Genomic DNA, 23,405 nt, shown 5'->3' on the forward strand with positions numbered 1-23,405 from the left:
GCTGTTACATGACTCGGCGCTCACTGCTCGCAGCTCCTTTGGCAAGTTCGTGTCCTAAGTCTTTTGTTTTGCCTGCATTGCAATTGCTTTTCTCGTAAATGCATGGCATTATTATCTATGAGTTATTTACGCTTAGCATTTTTGCTCTTGTTATGACCAGACGTGGCTGTATAGCTTTGCTGTTGTTGCTGCTGCTGCTGCTGCTGCTGCTGGTGGCGTGTTGTCGTGGGCTTGGCACATGTTCAACCTCAACCCCCGGACAATGTTTGGGGGCCCCAGGAATGTCCATGGCGGCGGCGACAGGTTTGCTCTCTGCGCACTCTAACTCCACTGCAGCTTGGCACATTTGGCGTAAATATATTGGCTACTGTTTCCAGCTGCAATTGCCAAATGTTTTTTATTTTTGTGTTTCTTTTGAACTCAAATTTTGCGGCGTAGGAGTCGTTGGTTCAATGAACCGAGCCTGCAGAACTGTTACTAAAAAGAGATAGGAGCTATAGGAGCTATGGAACGACCTTGTCGTGTGTGCCAGGTTTCAAACATTTGTGCTGCCATCGTCTTAACTTATTTTAGAATTTATTGCCCGGCCGTTGTTCAGCTTGGTTTAGTTTAGTGTGCCATTGTTCTGACCAGCACGTCGGTTCTTTTTAAATCGTATGACAATAAAGAGCGGCATTTTTCTCCCGACTTGTTGTTGTTTTTTATATATACTTATATTGATTTTTTTTTTGCTTGAAGCTGCCGCAACGTGAAAACCAGTCGCGGTCCGTGCGCTCTGTGCTCTGCTCCTGCCAATGCCTCAAACGCCGAACCGAACCCGAACGACAGGGCAGTCACTTGATCAACTGGCAGCCAACTGGTTAAGAGTTGCTGAAAAGCATGCGCCAAAGAATTTAGCCAGCAATTTTTGGAATGTTTTCAATGTACCAAGTGTGCAAACACCACAAAAAAAAACTGAACAAGAAACCGAAAACAAAAACTCAGTTCTTAAGCTTGTAAATGCAATGACCGAAGTAAACATGCTCTGCCTAAAGATTGCATATTATTTCTAATCGAATTTATGACGTCAATTGTTTAAGAAAAATTACATATGAGGCCGAAAGTTAATAGCTTGCTTTTAATGCATGCAAACTTGATAACATACCTAATATGCCGTGCTGTTGTAAGTGTATGCAAGGGAATGACGGTTGCAAGCGTTTCACTTGGAAGAAACAAAAAAGCAGAGCAGGAAACACCTTCAACAGGGGCTTTGCAAGAAGGGGCTTTGTCAGTAATTAGCAAACAGCTTACTGTTCATAGTGACAATTTGAATATATGACAATTGAGAATATATAAGAAACCAGCGGCTATTTCGCAGCCTTGGCTGAATCAAGCTTTTCGTTTTAATTTTCTACACATTTCCTTTTCTACACATTTCCCGGTCGAAGGAAATTTAAAGGTACGTACAAAACGTTAAAAATTAGCTTTAATTTAAAAAACAAACTGTGAGAAGCACAATCTTTGACCCACATTTTTCAGTAACAAAGGCTGGATTCATTGAAAACGCGAAACACGTCGCGAATAAAAAAATGATTTGAATTCTAATCGAAATATCCAGGATAAGCCGAATTGTATATAGATGATTGCCGAAAGAAATCTTCATTTTACTAGACAGCAGACTTAAACTAAGTATCAGCCAGTTGGCCAGCGCATTGTTTTCAGGAATTTTAATGCTACCCATTACGTTTGTGGCAGTGTTAAGGCCAATAAAGACACAAGCTGTTATTTTACTGAGGCAATTTAAACGGCATTAGCGCTAATAATTTGCTTTTACCTACCTGCCACCTGGAGGGCGAGAGACCACAGGGCCGTAATCTGAAAATCTCTTGCATCACTTGAAAATAATAATTATTGGGCAAGGACGTGACTGTGTCGCTGACGTTTATTGTGACAGCGGAGCGCACCGACTGCTTTGGGTAATCCTACTCGGTGTCCCTCTCCCTTTGTCTTTGCCTTCGCCTGACATCGTCTGAGTTACTCCGGTGCTTAGGTCTCGGTTCTGTTCCTGTGTCGCTGCATGAGGCATAAATCAACACGAGCCGCAAAATGCAACCGCAACCAAGCAAAAGGTAAAACTCAGGTAGCAATACCAAAGACGACGACGACGTCAACATCAAATTCCAAAGCCTCCAAACAAAACCAACGTTCCGTTTGTCGACCCAAACTCTAAACTCAATTAGTGCAGTGTGTGTGTGTGTGTGTGTGTTGCATTCTTTGCATGCCAATGTGGCATTTGATTGATAATTTTGTTACGCCTCGAACATGTTTCAAAATACATTTTTGATAACTTTGGGTTGCCGTTCCCAAGATTTATGACATGTTCTGTTTGAATCTCTATTGTTATTGTTATTGTTATTGTTATTGTTGGGCGTTAGCATGATATTTGTCGCTGGGAAATGATTCTAGCATGACTAAGTGCCCGCATTTAATTGGATACTCCTTATTTAAGCCTTATCTCTTGACTTTTTGGGAGAAAATATCTGGGTTAGCTTGCAGCAGAAGCCAGCAAACCCGTTAGATAGGTACTCATATATTATCCGTTTATAAATAAAAATTAGCTGAAAAATCATTATTATTATCATTACTCTGTATTGCATCAGTTCATTCCCGCTGAAAAATATTGTTAAAATCAAGTTTTCAACAACAAATAATTTATATTTTGATTTATAATCTTAAAATTGCAATATGTTAAAATTTGTATTATAATTATGTACGTAAATATGGTATATCATAAGAAGTTAATTGGCATATCTGTCTGTTGTTATTGATTAGCTGAACTACATTGGAAATATTTAAAATATTTCTAAATATTTGATTAGTGCAAATATGTCAATAATTGCATTCTCTACTTAATTTTTATAAATTGAATTTTTTTAAATTCTGCATCTATGGGGCGTATAACTCTTTGTTTTTGTTGAATATAAATACTTTCTGCTTGAGTTGCTACAATTTATTGTTCCACTACTTAAAATTTGGAGTTTAAGCAAAATTCATATGCAAACTTTGTAGATAAGTTGCTTGTATTAACTTTTGAATAAGTTAAATGTATACATTTCTTCTGACTAAATATTCCATCTCATTGAACGTATGCATCACGCTGTGTTTCGAATGATTCGTTGTGGATGTTTCACAACAAAAGCCAACGGCAATCACTATATCCATGCGGCAATTCATTTCATTAGACTTCAAGTTTCAGTTTGCCGTATTTCTGAAACTTGCTGAGAAACTCGTCTCATTTCTTCACACCAACATATGAAACTGTTTTGCCAGTCTTGCGCAGCTGTTCCAACAGTTCGTCGGACGATAAGTTTGAGGTGACGCTTACTGTTTTTTCATCCAGATTGACGTTTACTTTTTCCACCTTATCTGTAAAATGCCAAAAACAGGAAAAAAAAAACCGACTTAAGTTGGCAACCGCAAACAAACAAATTCCGTCTGCCTGATAAGATTCTTCGAGGCATTACAGTATTAATAGGTACTCAAATATATATGTATAACAGCAGCATTAATCTCTAAATATTTTATATTAATATACGCACCACCCAATTTGCCCAATACTCGCTCCACTGCACTGGCACAGCCGCCACACGTCATTTCCACTTTAAACTCATGCACCTAAACGGAATAGATGGAACATTTTCCAATTAGATTGCGGCTACTTGCAGTAATTGGGATACACACACACACACACACAAGTGTGTATGTTTTGTACGTACTGTCATTCTGCTGCTGCTACTGCTTGGACGACTCGAGTCAGCCGTAGTGTGCTTATAAATTTGCGGTAAATTAAACAGCTTGAAGGCGGTTTGAAGTTTTGTTGCTATTTTGTAAGCGTGGCACACACAACTCTTAAAAGACTTTGCAAATTAATAAACTACTTTTACTTTTGTGTTTGCGCTGCCTTTAGCCAATCGATGGAATTCGATAGTTGCCATGCCTATCGATGTATCGTTGGTAAATAATATTTGCCGGCCCTGTAGGGATACTAATCGAAAAGACTTTGACATGTTGGGTGGTACAAAAGTCTGGATAGATGTGTGTATATTTATTATGAAACAAATGCGTTATTGATACTACTGATTTTGGTATGAAATAATTTTTAGCCAATATTATAAATTACTGCAAGTGAAATGGAAATCGCATCTTACACACGTTTCGGACATGCGCCAAATCTGTATACAACTTGATGATCATACAATTGACCCGGATTGATAATGGTCGTTGGAAAATCGGAATTATTCACAGCGTCTGGATACTTTTGGGTCTGCATGGAGAATCCGCCATGTTGAACGTAATGCGCACCATCCTTACCAATATTGGGTATTTCATCCCGCTCTTCATCCGGCAAATTATTTGCCGTACAGAACTGCAATCCGGGTTGATTGGTATGAACCTCCATAAAACGACCCGAACATGGGTGGACTGCACGGGCCACTAACTTTACTTGATTCGGGTCTACATCGACGCAATAGTTGTTATCAAAGCCGCAGATCGGGCAGCGATAAACCTGGTTTAGGCGCTTGCCCAAATTGGTTAAGGTGGTAAAGTCATAAGGTGTATTACGCACTGGCATAAGCTTGCCGGTAGGTATTTGCTCCTTATCCGAGTCCACAATTGAGTTGGCTCTTATCATTACCATGTGCTGGTAAAGAGTGTCCTTGCCAGTACCATGGCCGGCAAGATTAAAGTAATTTTGGTTAGATATATTGATGCAGGTGGTTGCCTTAGCACGCGCCTCGATTCTCATGCCAAAACAACCAGTTTCATTAAGCGAGAAATTAATGTTGACTGTCACCTCGCCCGGATAACCCTCATGGCCATCTGGAGAAACATGTTGCATAGTGACACCATCCTTATGAATGCCGACCACGTCCCAGATGACGCTGTCGAAGCCCACAAAGCCACCATTCAGATGGTAGCGATCCTTAAAATTTCGGCTCACATTTACATCCTTTCCGCAAAGCTTAAAGTGACCGCGGGATATACGATTAGCAACACGTCCAACAGTTGCACCAAAATATGATTTCTGATTGCGATAATATCCGGCGACATCATCATAGCCCAGACAAACGTCTTCCAGCTTTCCATTAAAGTCTGCAACCTTTACACTCTGTATAGTGGCGCCCAGAGTCAATATTGACACAGACATGCCCTTTTCTGAACATAATGTAAAGCGTCGCACATGCTCGGTTTTCTGCGTCATGGGATTAACGGCAATGCCAAATACATCTTCTATGACGCGTACCATCTTTGTGGTAGGAAATATTAAAATGCTGAAAACTTTTTCTGAACTAAAATTTCGAATGTCATGAATCAAACCGAATTTTTAAAATGTAATATGTGCTAACGTAAGCTTGGCGTACCTAACTTTCCTAAGCCAACTGTATATGCAACCAAAAATTACAGATTTATTAAAATCAAAAATGCTTTAAGGTTATAATTCTCGGGGTGAGCAAATAATACTGACTGAAAAAAACTTTTTGAACTCGCGCCCTTTAGAAAGAAAGATGAGCACATATCGATATATAAGCAATGCATCCTTGCAACGAGCGATAACAATCTCAATTAAAAAGCAGCTGATAGTTAAATATCTAAATCTATAGCAGCTATTCAAATCATAAGGCGCAATTATTGACAATTTTAAACTTCTCCCGCCTTAAGACCCTTAGTCATTCTGTTGCGAATTTAAATTGTATGATTTATACCTTTTTACTCCCGAAAAAAATATAATACATGTTAATATTTAAGAATTGAGCAGAGCAACCATATGTACATCAGTCAACATTTTATGTGATTTTTACAGGTTTTACCAGAATGAATACCCAAAATATACTTACCATCCAATTGGAGCAGTCTCAAGAGGACGCATCAGAGCATACTGTGGTGAGTGCACTCCAAAATCAGCCGCTGGACAATTTAATAATGTATGATCCTTGTGGCATAGTCATCAAATGAATGGGAACTATTGAGGGATAACGCCTTTAGTAGCATTTCTGAACTAAAAAAAATAAAACTTTCGGTTTATAAGGAAAAACTAAATTTATATCACGAGAAATGCAAGATCAAAGATGACGTAATCCTGGCCCTTCAAACATGTTTAGAAACATATAAAAACACTAACCAGAACGATAATGATCTGATAGTGTTCTTAAAATCAAAACTGTCGGAAAGACATAAAAATTTGGAAACATTAAAGAAAACGCACCAAAATCAGATAGCTAACTATGAAGCTGCGATTAGCGAGAAAAACGAAAAGATCGATATACAAGATGCTATTATAAAGCAGAAAGATAAACAAATAGTGGAGTTGGAAGCAAAACTTAAAGAGAAAAGTGATCTCTCCAATGAATATAGAAAACAAATTGCCGCATTAGAAGCAACAGTTGAAGAAAGTGACGCAAAAATATTTGCTCAAGAAACTATAATCAGGGAAAAGGATTACCAAATCGGACTGTTCGGAACTGAGGTTGCGCCCAATTCAGAAAGGGTCAGTTCAAATCAAGATCTGGCGCGCAATTGGAATACCCACAATTTCAATCACGCCGTTAACTGTAAAGATACCGACATCAAATTGAGCAACGATAAATGCAGAATGCAAAACGAACGCATTCTCCACTATACGATCAAAGAACTGCAAGAGACACTACGTGGAGAGGGTACATCTGAGATCAAAATAATTTCCTTGCCACGTATTGGTCCATTTAAGGTAGCTATCGAAAATGGAGCAAATGGCTCCGGCTGGATGGTCATACAGCGACGTGTTTATAAAATGATGGACTTTAATCAAGGCTGGTTTTCCTATGTCGATGGTTTTGGTAACTTGGATGAAGATTTTTGGATAGGCCTGGACAAGATACACGCAATGACAAAAGGTCAACTGTACGAGCTTTACATTCATCTAGTATTTTCGAATAATGAGACACGATACGCCTATTATGATAATTTTGCCATATCTGGTAAAAGTGATGATTATAAGCTGAGATCGCTTGGGAATTATTATGGAAATGCGGGTGATGGATTACGCACACATGAGCAACATATATTCAAGACAATCAGATATGTTACAACAAACTCCGTGGAATACAATCGCTGGTGGCAGCACGAATACCCGAACTGGTAAGTTGCAATTTATTTATAACCTTGTCTTAAATATTTGTTATTTTAGTAACCTGAACGGGGCATTCAATGAGAAAAGTGAATTTGGTGTTTGGTGGTGTAGAGGCAACGGCACTTATAAATTTCTTGAGTCCGTACAAATGTTGGTGAGGCGAAAGCAAACGTAAACTTAAAAAATTCAATAAAAAATCAAATTTTCATAGTTTTGTTATATCCAAATTTTATTATATATATATATATATATATATATATATATATATATATATATATATGTATCTAAATTTATGCAACATCATTTCAGTAGATTGAAATAAATTGAAAAATTAATGTTTTGCTTAAAATACCCTATAACCTTAAATAATACTATACGAGTGGTCCCTGCTAGTCGTTTGCCATTTACAATTGTATATGAGCACAATCTGTTCCAAGGTGATTTCCTTAATCTCAAGTAATAGCTGGACAGTACCTCAGTAGAGAGGTGCATTTTGTGGTGCCATGTTACCAAAGTTCTAGTATAAAAGTCTAGAAAGTTGTCAAGATGCAACCTGGTTCAATTAAGTTCCTAGGGTATCAGAGGTGAAGTGTAGAGATCATAAATTTAATTGACTTATTTAGTTAAATTGTTCGCATAGGACAAAGAAAACTCTTGAAACACTTTAGCTGGGTCCAATCATCTTTTCCGGACGTACCCAGTCGTCAAAATCTTTCTCTGCGATGCCAGCCTTAAGCGCCTCCTCCTTCAAAGTGGTGCCATTTTTATGGGCAGTCTTTGCTATCTCAGCAGCCTTATCATAGCCAATGTGTGGATTAAGTGCTGTCACAAGCATCAAGGATTCGTTCATTATCTTGGCTATCTTCTCTGTGTTCGGCTTAATACCAACCACACAGTTCTTAGTAAAAGTATTGCAACCATCAGCTATAATAATACTATAGCATTTAGTAATTGACATTAAAGGGTCCCTTGGTTTTGAGAACTTACACAGCAGTTTTATCGAACGTAGCACATTGGAAACGATCAGCGGCTTGAAAACATTCAGCTCAAAGTGTCCATTGGAGCCGCCCACAGAGACTGCAACATGATTGCCCATTACCTGAGCACAGATCATTGTCATAGCCTCGCACTGAGTGGGATTCACTTTACCCGGCATTATTGAGCTACCCGGCTCGTTAGCCGGCAGGGTAAGCTCGCCTAGGCCACAGCGTGGACCCGAGCCCAAAAATCGAATGTCATTGGCTATCTTCATTAGGCTGACAGCGATGGTGTTTAATGCGCCATGCACCTCGACCATGGCATCCCTGGAGCCTAAGGCCTCGAAAAAGTTCGGAGCACTAACAAATGGCAAAGATGTCAGCTGTGCAATGCGCATGGCGGCCTTCTCTGCAAATCCCTTGCGGGTATTTAGGCCGGTCCCAACGGCAGTGCCACCCAGCGCAAGCTGATATACATGGGGCAGGACCGCATCAATCCTTTCCAGACCATTTGTTAACTGCTGTGTATAACCGCTAAACTCTTGTCCCAAGGTTAGCGGCACAGCGTCCTGTGTATGTGTGCGTCCAATTTTGATAATATCCTTCCACTCAATGGATTTGTCCCTGAGAGCGTCGCGCAGCTGGGTTATCGCCGGCTTAAGGCTTCTGGTCAGCTCAGTGGCCACAGAGATATGTATGGCCGTTGGAAACGTGTCATTGGAGCTCTGAGATTTATTAACATGGTCATTGGGATGTACCGGATTCTTTGAACCCAGCTCGCCACCCAAAATCTCAATGGCGCGATTGCTAATCACCTCATTGACATTCATATTTGTCATTGTGCCTGAGCCAGTTTGCCATATGGGCAATGGAAAATGGCCTTCATCGAATAGTTTTCCAGATATCACCTCATCGCAAACACCTGAAATTGCTGTGCTCACCTTGCTGTCCAGCCCAAACTCCTGGTTAACCTCGGCAGCTGCCTTCTTCAATATGCCCATGGCCTGTATTACAGGCTTCTGTGAGGGTTATGTGTTACTAAACCAAATTTAAATGAATCCCGCTCTTTATAATTACCGGCATGCGTTCATCCATACCGCCAATAGGAAAATTGTTAACGCAACGCATAGTCTGGGCTCCAAAGTAACGATCGGCGGGCACTTCTATATTGCCAATCGTGTCTTTCTCGGATCGCATAGGCGGCTTGGCCGAAGGCTGCAGGCTCAATTTTTTCTCCATTTGCACACCTTTCCAATTATAATACCAATTACAAAATGTATATATGTATATAAATACAGTATATGAAACAGACGACTTCAAATATGCCTATAAAATTGTAGAGCAAAGCCTTCCTAGGCTCTTACGGTTGCTTTGTTAGGCAGTATACTAAAATAAGTTTCAAAATAACTATTTTGTTGAAACCCAAAAAAAAAAAAATGATGGTGATACAATTTACCTTTCGCATCAACTTTCAGCCGTTGTCTGATTCGCGTATCAGATTTTACACATCCTTGAACCCAAGCCTTGGATCAAGCATTTGATTCTCATATGTTTTCATTATTTAAATGGATCAATTCAATTTTATTCATATAGTGGCCCGTTCAAATCAAAATATTCAAAGCTCAATGATATATTCATATAGAACTTGAGGGCTAGGTTTAATATCTACCACATCTAAATCATTTTTAAATAATGTAAATATATTAAGAATGTACTTTATTGATTCATACGAATATTTAGCTACGTGTGGTAATTTTTAATTGGGTCCCAACATATTATTAACCTGGACCCACGAATCAAAGTCGGTGCTGGAGATGCCCTTTTTAAAGGCCTCTTGCTTCAGAGTGGTTCCATTGGTGTATGCAGCGTTGGCTATTTCCGATGCTCTGTCGTAGCCAATGTAAGGATTAAGTGCGGCTGCCAGCATGAGGGATTCGTTCAACGCTTTATTTATTTTGTCTATATTTGCCTTGGTGCCTTGTAAGCAGTTGGTGGTGAATGCCCTGAGGCCATCGCTAAGCAATGCAATGGAACGTAGCACATTTGAAGCGATAAGTGGCATGAAGGCATTTAACTCAAAGTGTCCATTGGAGCCACCGATGGTCACAGCCACCTGGTTGCCCATTACCTGGGCACATATCATTGTGATTGCCTCGCACTGTGTGGGATTAATTTTGCCCGGCATTATCGAGCTTCCCGGTTCGTTCTCCGGTAAAATTAACTCCCCCAAGCCGCAGCGTGGTCCGGAACCCAAAAATCTTATGTCATTTGCTATCTTCATGGTGCTGACAGCTATAGAATTGAGCTCGCCATGCACCTCGACCAAGGCATCCCGTGAGCTGAGTGCCTCAAATAAATTGGGTGCAGGCACGAATGGCAAGCCGGTGATATCCGCAATACGCTTGGCACATTGAGGCCCAAAATCATCGTTGCCCATTAGACCTGTACCCACGGTAGCGCCACCAAGAGACAGCTGGTACAGTCGCTTCATTGATGAATACAGTCTTGTGTTGCAGTTGGCCATCATTTGCTTGTAGCCGCTAAACTCTTGGCCTAGTGTCAATGGCCCTGCATCCATGAGATTTGCGCGCCCGGTCTTGACAATAGCCTTCCATTCATCCTCCTTCTCTTCTAAGGCCTGAATAATCAGCCGTAGTGATGGATATAACTTCTCCTTTAGCTGCATGGCCACGGCAATATTAATGGCCGAAGAAAAGCAGTCATTGGAACTTTGAGACATATTGACATGCAGGATCGGATCTACTGGATCCTTGCTGCCCACCTGACCACCCATTATTTCAATGGCCCGATTACTGATCACCTCGTTAACATTCATGTTGGTTGACTTGCCCGAGCCTGCCTGCCAGATGACCAATGGGAAGTGATGCTCATCATATAACTTGCCGGATATAACTTCATCAGTAGCTTTTAAAATCGCCTCACAGATTTTGACTTCCAATCCGAAATCCCTGTTTACCTCAGCGCCGGCTTTTTTCAATATACCCATGGCTACAATAATGGGACGCTGTTGGCACATGCTGGCATCAGCTCTGATCCATCAATAAGCAGCAGCTACTTACCGGCATCAGCTCTTCCATGCCACCAATTGGAAAATTCATAGCTGCACGCATTGTCTGTGGTCCAAACATGCGGTCCAGCGGCACGTTTACCGCACCCATCGCATCGTATTCGACGCGCGTATCCGGTCCTGTTAGACGGGCTAGTTTGTACATGAGACTGAACATTTCCTTCTGGTCGAACGACATCCTGAAATCTAACAAATATGAGAGTCTAGCACTGTGAGTACGTTGTGTTGAAAGAAGGAAGCAATTGTGAACGCAGGCTACTAGGATCAGTAATCCTGTGTTTGAAAATAAACGAGGATTTGTGCTCGAATTACTGATCACAAAATTGATGTTGTATTACCTAAGCCAAAGGGCAGTCCTGTTTAAAAAATTTGCTTTCTTTAAGAGAATTGGGATTGGGTATCGAATAAGTGAAACGTTCTTAATCAATAATATAATACACTTAATAATGAAAATATAACTAGATATCGTAAAACGATGAACTCTTACTGCTATTGTAGTTTTGTTTTGTAGTTTCCAAAATTAATGCGTTCACACAGATAAGCAATACATTTACTCTTTTAGATCAGATGCTAATGATAAAATAAACAATTATATAATACATACTACCTATAAAACTGTCAGCTTTTATTGGAAGATCATTTGTTATTACAACAGCATTTCCAGGACTCTTCTACATTAAACTTGTAAATGACCTCATGTAAGTATTTCTCGCCCGGGTGGAGGAAGACCGACGGAAACTCTGGATGATGCTGGTTCATGGCGTCGGGAAATTTTTCTGTTTCTACGCAAAATGATCCATGCTTGCGATAATGAGTACATTCCTTTCCAATCATTGGGGCATCACCATTCTCCTCGTCCGGCAAATTGTTGGCCGTGTAAAATTGCAGACCCGGCTGATTAGAATAAATTTCCATGGCTCGGCCGCTAGGTGGATGCACTAGCTTGGCCACCAAGTTAATGCCAGTATCGTTGCCCTCGTTGACCACAAAACAGTTGTCGTAGCCCTTGATCAGGCGATTGTCGAACTGCTTGAGACGATCGCCCAGTAGCACTGGTAGGCGCATATCAAAGACCGTATCGTCGACATCCAAGAATTTACCGGTCGGAATTTGATCATCATCCGTGTCGATAATCCTTGTGGATGCTATCTCTACAGTATGCTCGGCCAGTCCCTTGGCCCCAGTGGCGTGACCAGCCAAATTGAAGTATGCATGATTGGACAAGTTGACGGGAGTCATTTTGTCCGTAAAAGCCTCATAACGAACACCCAGACGGTTCTGATTATCTAGCCAGTACGTGATCGTTGTCGTTAAATTACCTGGATAACCTTCGTGACCATCGGGTGACACGTGCCTGAAGGTGATACCCAAATCGGACTTGCGCACCACCTCCCAAATGACGCTATCGAAACCAACGAATCCGCCATGCAGCTGATATGTATTCTTAAAGTTTTTGGTCAGCTCATACTTGGTCTCACCTACGGTGTACTCGCCATTGGCCACACGATTCGCCACGCGGCCCAATGTACCGCCTATGTATGCCGCTTTGGTATTGACATAACTGGCAATGTCATCAAAGCCAAGGCACACATCCTCGATCTTTTGATAGGCATCAGGCATACGTACACTCTGAATAATGGCGCCCAATTGTATAACCGAAACAGACATCTGATTTGTATTGGTCATTGTAAAACGTCGCACCATTTCGGGTATCTTGGTGAAGGGATTCTTGGCCAGACCAAAGATTTCCTCCTCAATTTTGACAGACATATTGCGGCTGTTGATCTTGGTTACCTAGTTAAGCTGACAAAATTTTATGGGTTCTCACTCAAATAACAATATTATAACAATTACTGCTAGGCAGCCTGACACACCTCTTCTTATTGTACTTGAAAAACGTTAAGGTCGCGCGCTGTTATCGCAAAGTCAAAAAGGGCAATAGATGCAGCTCTCCCGGTGCTTAACAAACTGATGCATTTCTAAAATGCCAGCGGGTTTTATTATTGAACAGCGACGTTTGCTGATAGAACATGTAGATGTGTGTGTCTATACGAGTTGTATTAGGTAACTCAGCTGACAGTGAGAGAGATTCATGAGCACAAAACCTATATATGATAAGACAACGATATACTAATGTATATGTTTACATTTTACATATTGCATCCATAATACAATTGTAGGAAGCTTAGGTTCGTATTCCGGTTGTTATTTGACTGTACAACTTTTGTTTGAAATTGTCAGTTTATATGACAAGCATAAAATCGTATTATCTTAAATAGGCACTATAGCGCCATATATAGTAGCATATTTACACAATTCCAATAACAAAAAGTTAAAAGCCACAAACTGCTCAGTCTATTATCTATAAATAGTATGTACACAGGCTCACATAGCGATAAGCCTACCTGTCCGGCCATAAATATTTACATGCATTGATCTATGCGAATTTTAATACTTATTTATATTAAATAAACGAACGCCATGGAACTGCGGTAGCTTTGGCAGCGTGACTACAACCAAGGATATAAAATTTGCAATGAAATGTTCCGTGCTGTTGCGCGTATACAAACAAGTTAACAGAAAGCTGCAAGTAACAATATTCTATGAGAAATTCTCAATAAATAGTATATACAAATGCGGACTTACAGTACAATTGGCACTGCGGTTAGAAATTTACGTGTTGGAGTCAGTTGAACGCCGTCATCTATTTGCTCCCAGTGGGTCCATTGCCGACTAGCGTCATTCTCGATGCTCAGCCAAGGTGCACCTTTTATAATATGCAGAAAATATAAGTGTGCCTAGCAGCGGATAATTAGTATTATTTGTAATAATAGGTTGCGTATATTTTGTGGGGCACATATATACTTACTACGTTATGCAGCAAATTGGTTGCCGTCCAGGCGACGGAAATCGTAACAAAGGGCACTGATAACAGCAGCAAATGCACAAACAGCAGTCCCAAAAAATATGCAAGCCAGAAGCCACGGGCGCTTAGCCATGAGCTATTCGGATTCGTTTCACCATGTCCACCAGCAATAGATGTCATTTTTACATGGAGTAGTTGGCGCTGTTAAAGTGTCAATTGTTGTAGACAATAGAGATGAACGGATATATAAAGTGCGATCAGGTAATAATATCACTGTGACTATCGAAACGCAACATTGCGTATCGATAATACATACAGAACATACACTTATGATCTAGTTCAGTTCACGAAAACTACTTACCATTAATGGCCAGTTTTGCGAAGTCGCGTTTGTTTTTCTCCCAGATACAAGAAGTATATGTGCAAACGCTGTTTTTAAAGTATAATTGTAATTTATTATACAATGGCAATTGTGATTTGTTGCAGTATTTCATCTTAAGATTCTAAACGAACTACAATTACAATGAGCGGAAGCCATTTAAAAACAGGTACGTTTTTTCTTGTCTTCTCGGTCTAACAAATTTACATATGTTAAAATTTAATGGCTATTCCAACAGCCGGATATGGCAGCCACACAGCCGTGGTGATACCTATACCCAGCATTGAGGAGAAAAACAAGAAAATGCAGCAGGAGACAATGATGGAGAAGCTGCGAGCCAAATACCGGAACAAGCCGAAAAGCTACGAGGACATCAAAAAGTCGGTGCGCATGTACTTCATAGAGAAGCATTATCCGATGGATCCCCTCTGCAAAGCAGCGCTGCAGTCGGCACTGGACAAACTGCAGCACTACATCAAAGTAACATCCCGACACGGACTCGTAGAGCGTTTAGAGAGTCTGTCCCGCCAGCTGGGCCTAAAATTCATGGAGGATCAGCAAATGTTATTCATTTCCACGGACATGTTCTATGTAGAGATACTGTTGGATGCCAGTGGGAAACTTAGTGATGTCAAGGTCCACCACGAGTGCAAAATTGAGCAGCAATCAAATTCCAGCGCCAGTTCCCGAGAGCTGCTCAACTGCCTTAAGGCGGGCGACTTTGCCGACTTTACGGTGCAGCTAGAAGGCTTATCCTCCATTTACCAGCTAAACGCGGAGCCTAAAGTCAAAAAGAAGGCATACGTGGCTTTGCAGGCCATGGAAACGGACATTTTTAATCTCTATCAGCACCAGCTACAGCAGCAGATCAGTGGCAGCAGCGATAGTTACTACATTATGAATAAATCCTCGGTGGGCTTAGTCCAGCAGCGACGCGGTGGACATCCAATGAAGTTGACCTACTTCTGTCCGCCCTTGCATCTCATCGAGACGAAAACAAAAGGGGAAAAGGTGGGCGCTGCAACTGGAAGTGGAACTGCGAGCAGGGACTTCAGCATTGAGCAGGTGATGAAAAGTCCTAACGGGCTAAGCGCGACACTTAATCTTGAGGCCTCCTCCGCGAACAAGCTGCAAATCCTCCCGATTCTAAGCTTCACTAGCGAGTCGGGGCTGCCGCTAGAGCAACCCGGCTATGCGCCGCTCACGCAGAACAACTCAATGCTGATGCCGGCTACCTATGTCCTGCGCCTTAGCAAACCCATGCCCGTTTGCATTGACTCTCTGCGTGCTTTGTCTCTGCCGGGGCTGTCGGGCCTGTCAAGCGAGGGAACGACGACTGTCATGAATCTGATCGTGCAAACGGCCTCCAGGCAGGTGATAAAGGGCACCCAGAAAGGCTTGTATGTTAATTTGCCAAGGGAGACACACTGCTACTTCTTAACGGACAACCGCCGACTGAAGGGTACTCTGATATCATCCCTGCCATTCACGGAGCCTGCGCAAGTGCCTAAGATAATCGCGTTCCTTAAAAAGCAGGCGCTCTTCTACACGCTTCTCTCCAGTTGCGTCAGGGAGCAGCAGAAGCAATACAACGGTGCGTATTAAACATATCATTAGAACACGAGAGTAAAATAATTGTGTGATAAAAAAAAAACAATTTGAATTCGTTACAGACATGGATAGTACTGTTATTTTGGAGGTCACTGCTGTTTCGCTCAATCAGATCACTGTGGAACTGCAGCATCCGTACGAGGAGTCGCTGGCCACTGTCGATTTTTTGCTTGAGGACAGCCAGGCGACCTGCACTATTTACTGCCTCAGCAACGATTACGAAGCGCTCTCCCAGAAGCTGACTCGAACAGTGCGCCAGGTTCTCTCCATACCGATGGTTATATACAAGTTGCTTAAGTGCTGGGATGAGGAGCATCAGCAAAAGTTGCATGGCGCTATAGCCCCAGGAGCAGGCAGCGGGACAGCAGGTGGTTTCAGTAGCGCTGGTGGAGGCGGTGTTGGAGGTGGAGGGATGCACGGAAGCAACTTCGGACAATTTGCCATGGAGACGGGTGCAGGTGAAGGCAGCAGTGGAGCTAGCGGCGGCTTCAATAGTGTTAACAATCTCAAAATGGACTCCAAGGTACGATCTCTAGCAGATGCATTCGCTGCATCAACATCGGCGGCTGCGGCCATTGCTGGACTTATGAATTTAAAGCGGGAAACCGATCCTCAAGCTGCCGAAGGCAGCAGCAACATCCTCAACCCAAGCTCTGTCCCAGCATCCAAGGCTAGCGACAATGAGATCGCCGACAAGTACAAGAACATATGGAAGGACAAGACGCCCAACCTGAAGAATTGCGTCAGCATCACGCCCATTGCTGGCGATGGCAAGTCCCTTCTACAGCAGCAGGTGGATGTGCAGCGCACGGGAGGCATTGAGATCATACCACTGAATGCACCGGCCAGCGTAGGAGCCACGCCCAGCACGGAGTCACCAGCCACCACAATCACCATAACGCCCATCACTGGAGTTAGCAAAGATGGGAGTAAGGAGGCGAAAAAGCAAGTAATGAGTGGATCCGGAAGTGGCACTAAGCGGCCCCATGAGAGCAGTTCCTCTTTGTCTGCCTCCTCGAACTCGAGCAGCAGTAGCAACAGCAGCTCCTCCAGCGACACGCAGAAGGAAAAGAAGCGCAAGAAGAAGCGAGATGACTCGCCCATGGGCCCTCCCGAGAAGGTATACTCACGCCAGAATTCGCCTGCGGGTGGCGGCATGGCGGAAGCCACGGTAGGGAGCGGAGTTGTCCGCAAGTTCTCTTCGCCTTCAACTTCATCTTCCGGAACTGGAGCTGTATTGGCCCTCATGTCCGGCCAGATATCGGCGCGCCCCAGTCCGAAGCACTCGCCTGTCTACAGCAGTCCCAAGCACAACAGCAACAGTAACACCGCCTCGAACAGTCCGAAGTCGCCTTTCGGAACCCTCTCGCCCAAACATGGATCCTCCGGCAAGCCGAGTATGTCCACTCTGAAAAGTGCGACGGCGGCCACCAGCCTAAGCCTTAGTCCCAAGGCTGAAAAGACAATCACTGCAGGTGCCGGGGGTGGTTCCCTTTCCTTGGCAACTGCTGGGTCCGCCTTAAGCTCGAGTGCTAATCCTTCAATGATGCGGCCTGTGCCACCACTGGCCAGCAGCAGCAGCCAGTTGCCCGCGGCCATAAAAAAAGACAAGCAAATCGCTACCAGCTCACCATCTGCTCCCCCACCGGGGGTCGCAGCTGCGGTAGCCGCACTCAAAAGCTCCCAGCAGCAGCAGCAACTAAAGTCCTCCGTGGCTAGTCTATCTCATCTGGCCGCGGGTGGAAATCTGAGCAGCTATGTGGCTCCAGCCGTAGCCGCCTTGGAGCTGAATGCACTGCGCAAGGGAATGGCGGGAGCGGGAATGGGACCGGGATTGGGCGCAGCTGCGGGAGCGGTAGGTGCGGTAAGTCCGTTTTCAATTTATGAGTAGATCTCGTTATTTACCCACCTCCGCTTCCCACTGCACCTCTAACCCACAGTTGATTCTTTGTTTCTATTTTTACATACAACTAAAACATGAACTCTAAAACTTATGTTTGAATGCGACATATATAATGAATTATTGTAATAACTGATGTACATTAATACTAGCGGGTAACTAGCTTTGCGCGGTCTGAGATGTTACTTCAAATTTAGAATCTCTTAAGATCGATTGGATAATAACAAATCGTTGCAATCAATAGTTTTTTTCCTTATTTAATAAAAAGGTTAAAAACTGATCGGACCAAGCTTTCGCCCATAGAACCATTAAAGGGGTTGATTTTTCGAAAAACGAAAAGCACCTCTTCAATCAATATTCGCATTAGTCCTGTAAAATCCGTTAGTAAATATAAATCGGAAAAAAAATATAACATTTTTATTCAACCATTCTCGCTCATTTTGCGAGCTCGCCGAAAAGTGCTTCATCAATTAGTTGTTGTGTAGATGTTTGACAGCAATTCTGCTGCTGATCGATTTAAAAAAAAACATGAACCCGCGCCTTTTTTAAGTGAAAGTAATTTACAAATTCCAAAAAACTTCAAGTGCTATTCATCGATACATTAATTTGTATGAACAGGTCTTAAAAGCTTAAAACCGTTCGGACGAATGTAAAAACATTGCCCACACTAGCTTCAACCTTCATTTTCCCCAGATGAATGATTTTTTAGATTGAACTCTATCCTCATTTGAACGATTTTTCACAGTTGCAGGTGCAATTTTGCAGATCTCCGCCAACAGTAAAACAAGTTAGATTTCTAATTAGTTAGTCAGGACAAAAGTCAAATATATATAATTATTATCGCTGATGTAGTATTAGTTAATTTACCGTATGCCCTGTTTGTATATACGTTTATTTGTATAGTCTATTTTCTAACTGCATCCGTTTTATTTGATCCTGTCATTTCTTTAATACATTATATTTTGTTTGGTATCGAATAAATACGTAGATCCTCTGCACCTTGCACGATTTTCTTACTATTTCAAGCATTCAGATGATTCTTTTTCACGTGGAATGTGCTTTGCAACAACTCTTGGTTTATTTGACACCTTCACATTGACATTGATAAACTATATACTAACGAGTTTCTCTTCTCTCCCGCTCTCTCTTGTACACTCGCTGTTCCGTTCGCATGACCCGGGATATGATTAACAATCGCCACTTTGCCACTTTTTGACACGTTCCGCCTTTGATTGCTTTAATTTGCTTTCTCGGTTCGTTTTTCATTTGTTTGTCTCCGCATACGCTCACACACACGTACACTCACATGCACACCACCACGCGCTTCCTTTGTCAGGCTAGTTTGATGACGTCGACGGCAGCTACGACGACAATCATCCAAACCACAACAACAACAGCAGCAACAACTCTAGCGGATTCGTCGGGCACAGCATCAGCAACATTAGTGGAAACGGGAGTGGGAACATCAATTGCAACAACAACACAGCAGCAGCAGCAACAGCAGGGACCAGCGCCACGTAGTAGCGACAACTCCAGCTCCAGCTCCACTAGCAGCAGCTCCATTGCGGGAGCAGTCTCTGACCTCACTACGGGGTACATGGTGAAACCGAGCAGCCAAGAGGGCCTCAAACTGACCATCAATAAAACGGGGAGCGGAAAGAGAGAGAGCAAGGGGGTAGCAACTAGCTCGTCGTCGTCCTCGGCTAGCAGCAAAAAGCAGCACACGGGATTGAAGCCAGGCGTAAACAGCGGACCGGCGTCTAAGAAGGCGCTTTCATCAGCTTCAGGCACAGGGTTAAGCAGTTCCAGCAAACACATTTTCCAAAAGGCCAATTCTTCCGGCAATCTTAGTAGCAAACTAGGCGGCTCCTCCACTTCAGGCGGTGGCTTGCCGTTGACCAAGAGCAATAGCACCAACTCCTTCCAAGAACACAGTGTACCCAGGCGCCGACCTAGCATGTGCAGCCCGGGTAACACTAGTGGAGGCGGAGTGCAGCGCAAGTCATCTTTAACGGCATCTGGATCGGCATCGGGCTCTGGTTCAGGACCAGGATTGGGGGCAGGCAGAATGTCACCAGCAGCGTTAACAGGGTCGATGTCACAGCCGCCGCCGCGCTTCGATCACCACACGGACATGATGACCATTCTACAGTACGCGTCGCCCACTATGGCAGCCAGTATGGAGGGCTTCATCAAGAGACTCCATAACAGGTTTCAGATACCCAAATTGTCTCAGCGACCAAGTGGCAGCAGCGTCGCAGCTGGACACACTGCAGAGCAGGCGTCAGCAACAGCAGCTTCTTTCTCCTCAATCGCCTCCACGTCCTCCTCGCAGGAACAGGAACAGCAACAGCTTAACGCAGACTTGAGTGCTCTGGCATCCAGCCTAACAGCTACGCCCTGTAGCAGCAGTGGAACGCAGAAGCCATCGACAGCTCCTTCCCCTGCTACAAGCCGTATGCTACTCAACTTGAGCAGCAGTGGGACAGTTAGCGCAGTTGGTGATGGTATCGACGAGGAGCTGCTCGCCAGCTTGGCAGGCAAATGACATATTGAGCTGCTTCTTCAACTCGCTGCAATCTCAACATAGTTCAATTAATGTGTTAAAGGCCTTTGGCTGGACTCTGACTGTGAGCTGTTTTTTGTTTTTTACTTGTCAAATAGGATAAGAAAAACATATTTACAATAAATATTTAATACACATACAAATATGTATGTGCATGAATATTGAAAAAATTGATTTTATAAAAATTAAATCCTCAAAAATTTATCAATATATTATTTAGCTCCCGAATAGGCTTATTCTTAGTGAAAATCCATATGGACATCTATTTCAAATATTTTACTAAAGGCATCTTGATAAAATTGGAGCCCTGAGTAGTGTAGGTAATAATTAATTTGAGTCTAATTGGTTCGTCATTGAACTTTTAAAAATGAAAGAAGGATAAATTGGTATTGAAGAAAAAAATGTGTATGAACATAGTAGAGACCAAGCTGATCTATTCAGCTCCACCCGTCTGTCTGCTCAGAAAGTTTGGGAACGCCTTATCCTTCGGATAAGGGTAGAACTTGTAATTCCTCTTGCCAAAGGAACAGCTACATTAATTTTTGGTGCGCTGAAGATTTAAAATGTATGTTTAATTTGTTGTTGCTATACATGTCGTGTGCCAATTACAGGCCAGGTCCCTTATTAAAAAAAAATTCAATCGTTGCCCATCTATTTGGACAAGGACGTGCAATCCCTCATGCATTCGTCTTTCATTCCAATCTATCTCTTTCCAGCTCTAAGTCAATTTAGAACAATAACAGAAAATCAGATATAAAAATGTATAGATTTATATCCACACAAAAAAATCGAAATAATTGTATATTAATTTCGAATTCAGTCAAGTCCGCAAATAGATGCACAATATACTGTGACCGATAAATTCCAGAGGTATCGATATAGAGTTACTAAACTATCGAATCAGATTGATGAACAAAACGATTATTTAATGTTTAATGTGTTTTCTTAGCTTTGGTAACACTTGGATACAAGTACGCAACAAGTGGTATTTTTTTTCTTGTTCAGTTGAAAAACCTTATTTGTGGTTCGTGATTCGGGCGGAAGAATATCAAGAAATAAAATGTTAAGCAACTACGAGGGATACAAGTCGCCATTGAGCACACGCTATGCCAGCAAGGAGATGCAGTTTCTGTTCAGTGATCAGAACAAGTTCTCGACCTGGCGGCAGCTGTGGGTTTGGCTAGCGAGGGCAGAGCACACACTTGGGTTAGACATAACCGAGGAACAAATAGCAGAAATGGAGCTGCACATTAAGGACATTGATTTCGAGGCAGCGGCTGCCGAGGAGCGTCTCACGAGGCACGATGTTATGGCTCACGTACACGTCTTTGCGAAGCAGTGCCCAGCGGCAGCACCAGTCATTCACCTGGGTGCTACTTCATGCTATGTGGGCGACAACACGGATCTCATTGTGCTGCGCGATGCCTTGCAGCTACTTTTGCCACGCGTGGCAACAGTTGTGGGACGCCTTCAGCAGTTTGCCGAGACCTATAGAGCCCTGCCGACACTGGGCTTCACGCATCTGCAGCCGGCGCAACTGACTACAGTTGGTAAACGCGCCTGTCTGTGGATTCAGGACCTACTAATGGACGAGCGTGCTTTAAGTCGCTGTCTCGAAGATCTACGCTTTCGCGGCGTAAAGGGAACCACTGGTACACAGGCTTCTTTTATGGAGCTCTTCAATGGAGATAGCCAAAAGGTGAAACAGCTGGACACACTGGTCACTAAGCTGGCAGGCTTTAGCAAGCCCTATGCCGTCACCGGGCAGACATATACACGCAAAGTAGACGTCGAGGTGATGGCTGCCCTGGCGAGCCTGGGGAGCAGCATACACAAAATGTGCTCTGATCTGCGCATACTCGCCTCACGCAAGGAGATCGAAGAGCCTTTCGAGAGCACACAGATTGGCTCGTCAGCGATGCCATATAAACGCAACCCGATGCGTTCGGAACGCTGCTGTGCCCTGGCTCGCCATCTGATCACATTGTTCAGCAATGCGGCGAATACGCACGCCACGCAGTGGCTTGAGCGCACTCTGGATGACTCAGCTAACAGGCGGTTAACTTTGTCGGAAGGCTTCTTGTCTGCTGATGCAGCTCTGCTTACGCTTCTTAATATCACTCAAGGACTGGTGGTATATCCGAAGGTCATTGAGAGACACATTGCTCAGGAGCTACCATTCATGTCCACGGAGAATATTATCATGGCAATGGTTAAAGCCGGTGGCGATCGCCAAGTATGCCACGAAAAGATACGCATTCTCTCCCAAGAGGCCGGTGCTCAGGTCAAGCAGCTTGGCAAAGACAACGATCTGGTGGAGCGCGTACGCAACGACTCATACTTTGCGCCCATTCTGGATCAACTGGACCACATTCTGGATGCAAGCACTTTCACTGGCCGTGCCAGCGAGCAGGTGGGCGAATTCATTGCTGAGGAGGTGAAGCCCGTGCTAGCCCGCTACAGTGACGCCCTCAAGAGTGTCCAGAATGTACAGCTAAATATCTAAAAATTATTGTTCCAGCAATTTTGTAATCTTATAAACTCAAAGCTATTAAATACATTTACGCATTTTTTTATGACGTATATATTCCAATACTGCTGTACAAAGTTATCGTATTTTCTCATGAAATGTGTAACATATAGAAGACACCTCCAAGCCTATAAAATATATATATATATTATATATTTATATATATATATTTATATCCCTGATCTTTATCAGCTGAGAGTTTCACTCTTCTTACGTATATGCAAATCCGTGCGATGTGTGTATAAAGGGTATTAAATCTTCAACGAAGGTAATTATTTTTCTTGTTTATTATTTTCATGTTTTTTAATCCAAAGCCCCCACCCCCTGAAGCATCTCATTAC

General features: G+C 42.9%; 9 protein-coding genes across 10 annotated transcripts; 3 read left to right on the plus strand and 6 right to left on the minus strand.

Moving 5' to 3' along the window:
* Window positions 1-2,673: 2,673 nt before the first annotated feature.
* On the minus strand, window positions 2,674-3,961 carry Atox1 (Antioxidant 1 copper chaperone). The gene is made up of 3 exons (XM_002048624.4): window positions 3,756-3,961; window positions 3,579-3,654; window positions 2,674-3,405 (listed from the first exon to the last, which is right to left on the minus strand). The coding sequence occupies exons 1-3, from the start codon at window positions 3,759-3,761 to the stop codon at window positions 3,272-3,274; spliced, it is 216 nt and encodes a 71-aa protein (XP_002048660.3). The 5' UTR covers window positions 3,762-3,961; the 3' UTR covers window positions 2,674-3,271.
* Window positions 3,962-4,081: 120 nt separating this feature from the next.
* Window positions 4,082-5,375, minus strand: LOC6623956 (galactose mutarotase). The gene has a single exon (XM_002048625.4). The coding sequence runs from the start codon at window positions 5,285-5,287 to the stop codon at window positions 4,184-4,186; it is 1,104 nt and encodes a 367-aa protein (XP_002048661.1). The 5' UTR covers window positions 5,288-5,375; the 3' UTR covers window positions 4,082-4,183.
* A 412-nt stretch (window positions 5,376-5,787) lies between these two features.
* Window positions 5,788-7,373, plus strand: LOC26530379 (fibroleukin). The gene is made up of 3 exons (XM_015176105.3): window positions 5,788-5,922; window positions 5,984-7,155; window positions 7,205-7,373. The coding sequence occupies exons 1-3, from the start codon at window positions 5,854-5,856 to the stop codon at window positions 7,320-7,322; spliced, it is 1,359 nt and encodes a 452-aa protein (XP_015031591.1). The 5' UTR covers window positions 5,788-5,853; the 3' UTR covers window positions 7,323-7,373.
* Window positions 7,374-7,732: 359 nt separating this feature from the next.
* LOC6623097 (probable fumarate hydratase, mitochondrial) lies at window positions 7,733-9,446 on the minus strand. Its single transcript, XM_002048626.4, has 3 exons — window positions 9,202-9,446; window positions 8,135-9,143; window positions 7,733-8,071 (listed from the first exon to the last, which is right to left on the minus strand). The coding sequence occupies exons 1-3, from the start codon at window positions 9,361-9,363 to the stop codon at window positions 7,812-7,814; spliced, it is 1,431 nt and encodes a 476-aa protein (XP_002048662.1). The 5' UTR covers window positions 9,364-9,446; the 3' UTR covers window positions 7,733-7,811.
* A 377-nt stretch (window positions 9,447-9,823) lies between these two features.
* Window positions 9,824-11,398, minus strand: LOC6623858 (fumarate hydratase, mitochondrial). Its single transcript, XM_002048627.4, has 2 exons — window positions 11,205-11,398; window positions 9,824-11,149 (listed from the first exon to the last, which is right to left on the minus strand). Exons 1-2 carry the CDS (start codon window positions 11,388-11,390, stop codon window positions 9,881-9,883), a joined length of 1,455 nt encoding a protein of 484 aa, XP_002048663.1. The 5' UTR covers window positions 11,391-11,398; the 3' UTR covers window positions 9,824-9,880.
* A 342-nt stretch (window positions 11,399-11,740) lies between these two features.
* On the minus strand, window positions 11,741-13,403 carry LOC6624095 (galactose mutarotase). Its single transcript, XM_015174905.3, has 2 exons — window positions 13,087-13,403; window positions 11,741-13,015 (listed from the first exon to the last, which is right to left on the minus strand). Exon 2 carries the CDS (start codon window positions 12,980-12,982, stop codon window positions 11,849-11,851), a length of 1,134 nt encoding a protein of 377 aa, XP_015030391.1. The 5' UTR covers window positions 12,983-13,015; window positions 13,087-13,403; the 3' UTR covers window positions 11,741-11,848.
* Window positions 13,404-13,544: 141 nt separating this feature from the next.
* On the minus strand, window positions 13,545-14,317 carry ORMDL (Orosomucoid 1-like). Its single transcript, XM_002048629.4, has 3 exons — window positions 14,082-14,317; window positions 13,859-14,010; window positions 13,545-13,796 (listed from the first exon to the last, which is right to left on the minus strand). Exons 1-3 carry the CDS (start codon window positions 14,256-14,258, stop codon window positions 13,661-13,663), a joined length of 465 nt encoding a protein of 154 aa, XP_002048665.1. The 5' UTR covers window positions 14,259-14,317; the 3' UTR covers window positions 13,545-13,660.
* Window positions 14,318-14,428: 111 nt separating this feature from the next.
* Window positions 14,429-20,693, plus strand: MED1 (Mediator complex subunit 1). 2 transcript variants are annotated; one of them, XM_032434128.2, is made up of 4 exons: window positions 14,429-14,626; window positions 14,696-16,051; window positions 16,131-17,932; window positions 19,305-20,693. In XM_032434128.2, the coding sequence occupies exons 1-4, from the start codon at window positions 14,602-14,604 to the stop codon at window positions 20,514-20,516; spliced, it is 4,395 nt and encodes a 1,464-aa protein (XP_032290019.1). In that variant the 5' UTR covers window positions 14,429-14,601; the 3' UTR covers window positions 20,517-20,693. The 2 variants fall into 2 exon arrangements, with proteins under 2 accessions (XP_032290019.1, XP_002048666.3); XM_002048630.4 differs by having other exon boundaries at window positions 14,430-14,626; window positions 19,310-19,627.
* An 802-nt stretch (window positions 20,694-21,495) lies between these two features.
* Window positions 21,496-23,129, plus strand: Adsl (adenylosuccinate lyase). Its single transcript, XM_002048631.4, has one exon. The coding sequence runs from the start codon at window positions 21,595-21,597 to the stop codon at window positions 23,038-23,040; it is 1,446 nt and encodes a 481-aa protein (XP_002048667.1). The 5' UTR covers window positions 21,496-21,594; the 3' UTR covers window positions 23,041-23,129.
* The last annotated feature ends 276 nt before the right edge of the window (window positions 23,130-23,405 follow it).

The sequence above is a fragment of the Drosophila virilis genome, chromosome 3 (assembly GCF_030788295.1).
Source record: "Drosophila virilis strain 15010-1051.87 chromosome 3, Dvir_AGI_RSII-ME, whole genome shotgun sequence".
Lineage (NCBI taxonomy): Eukaryota > Metazoa > Arthropoda > Insecta > Diptera > Drosophilidae > Drosophila > Drosophila virilis.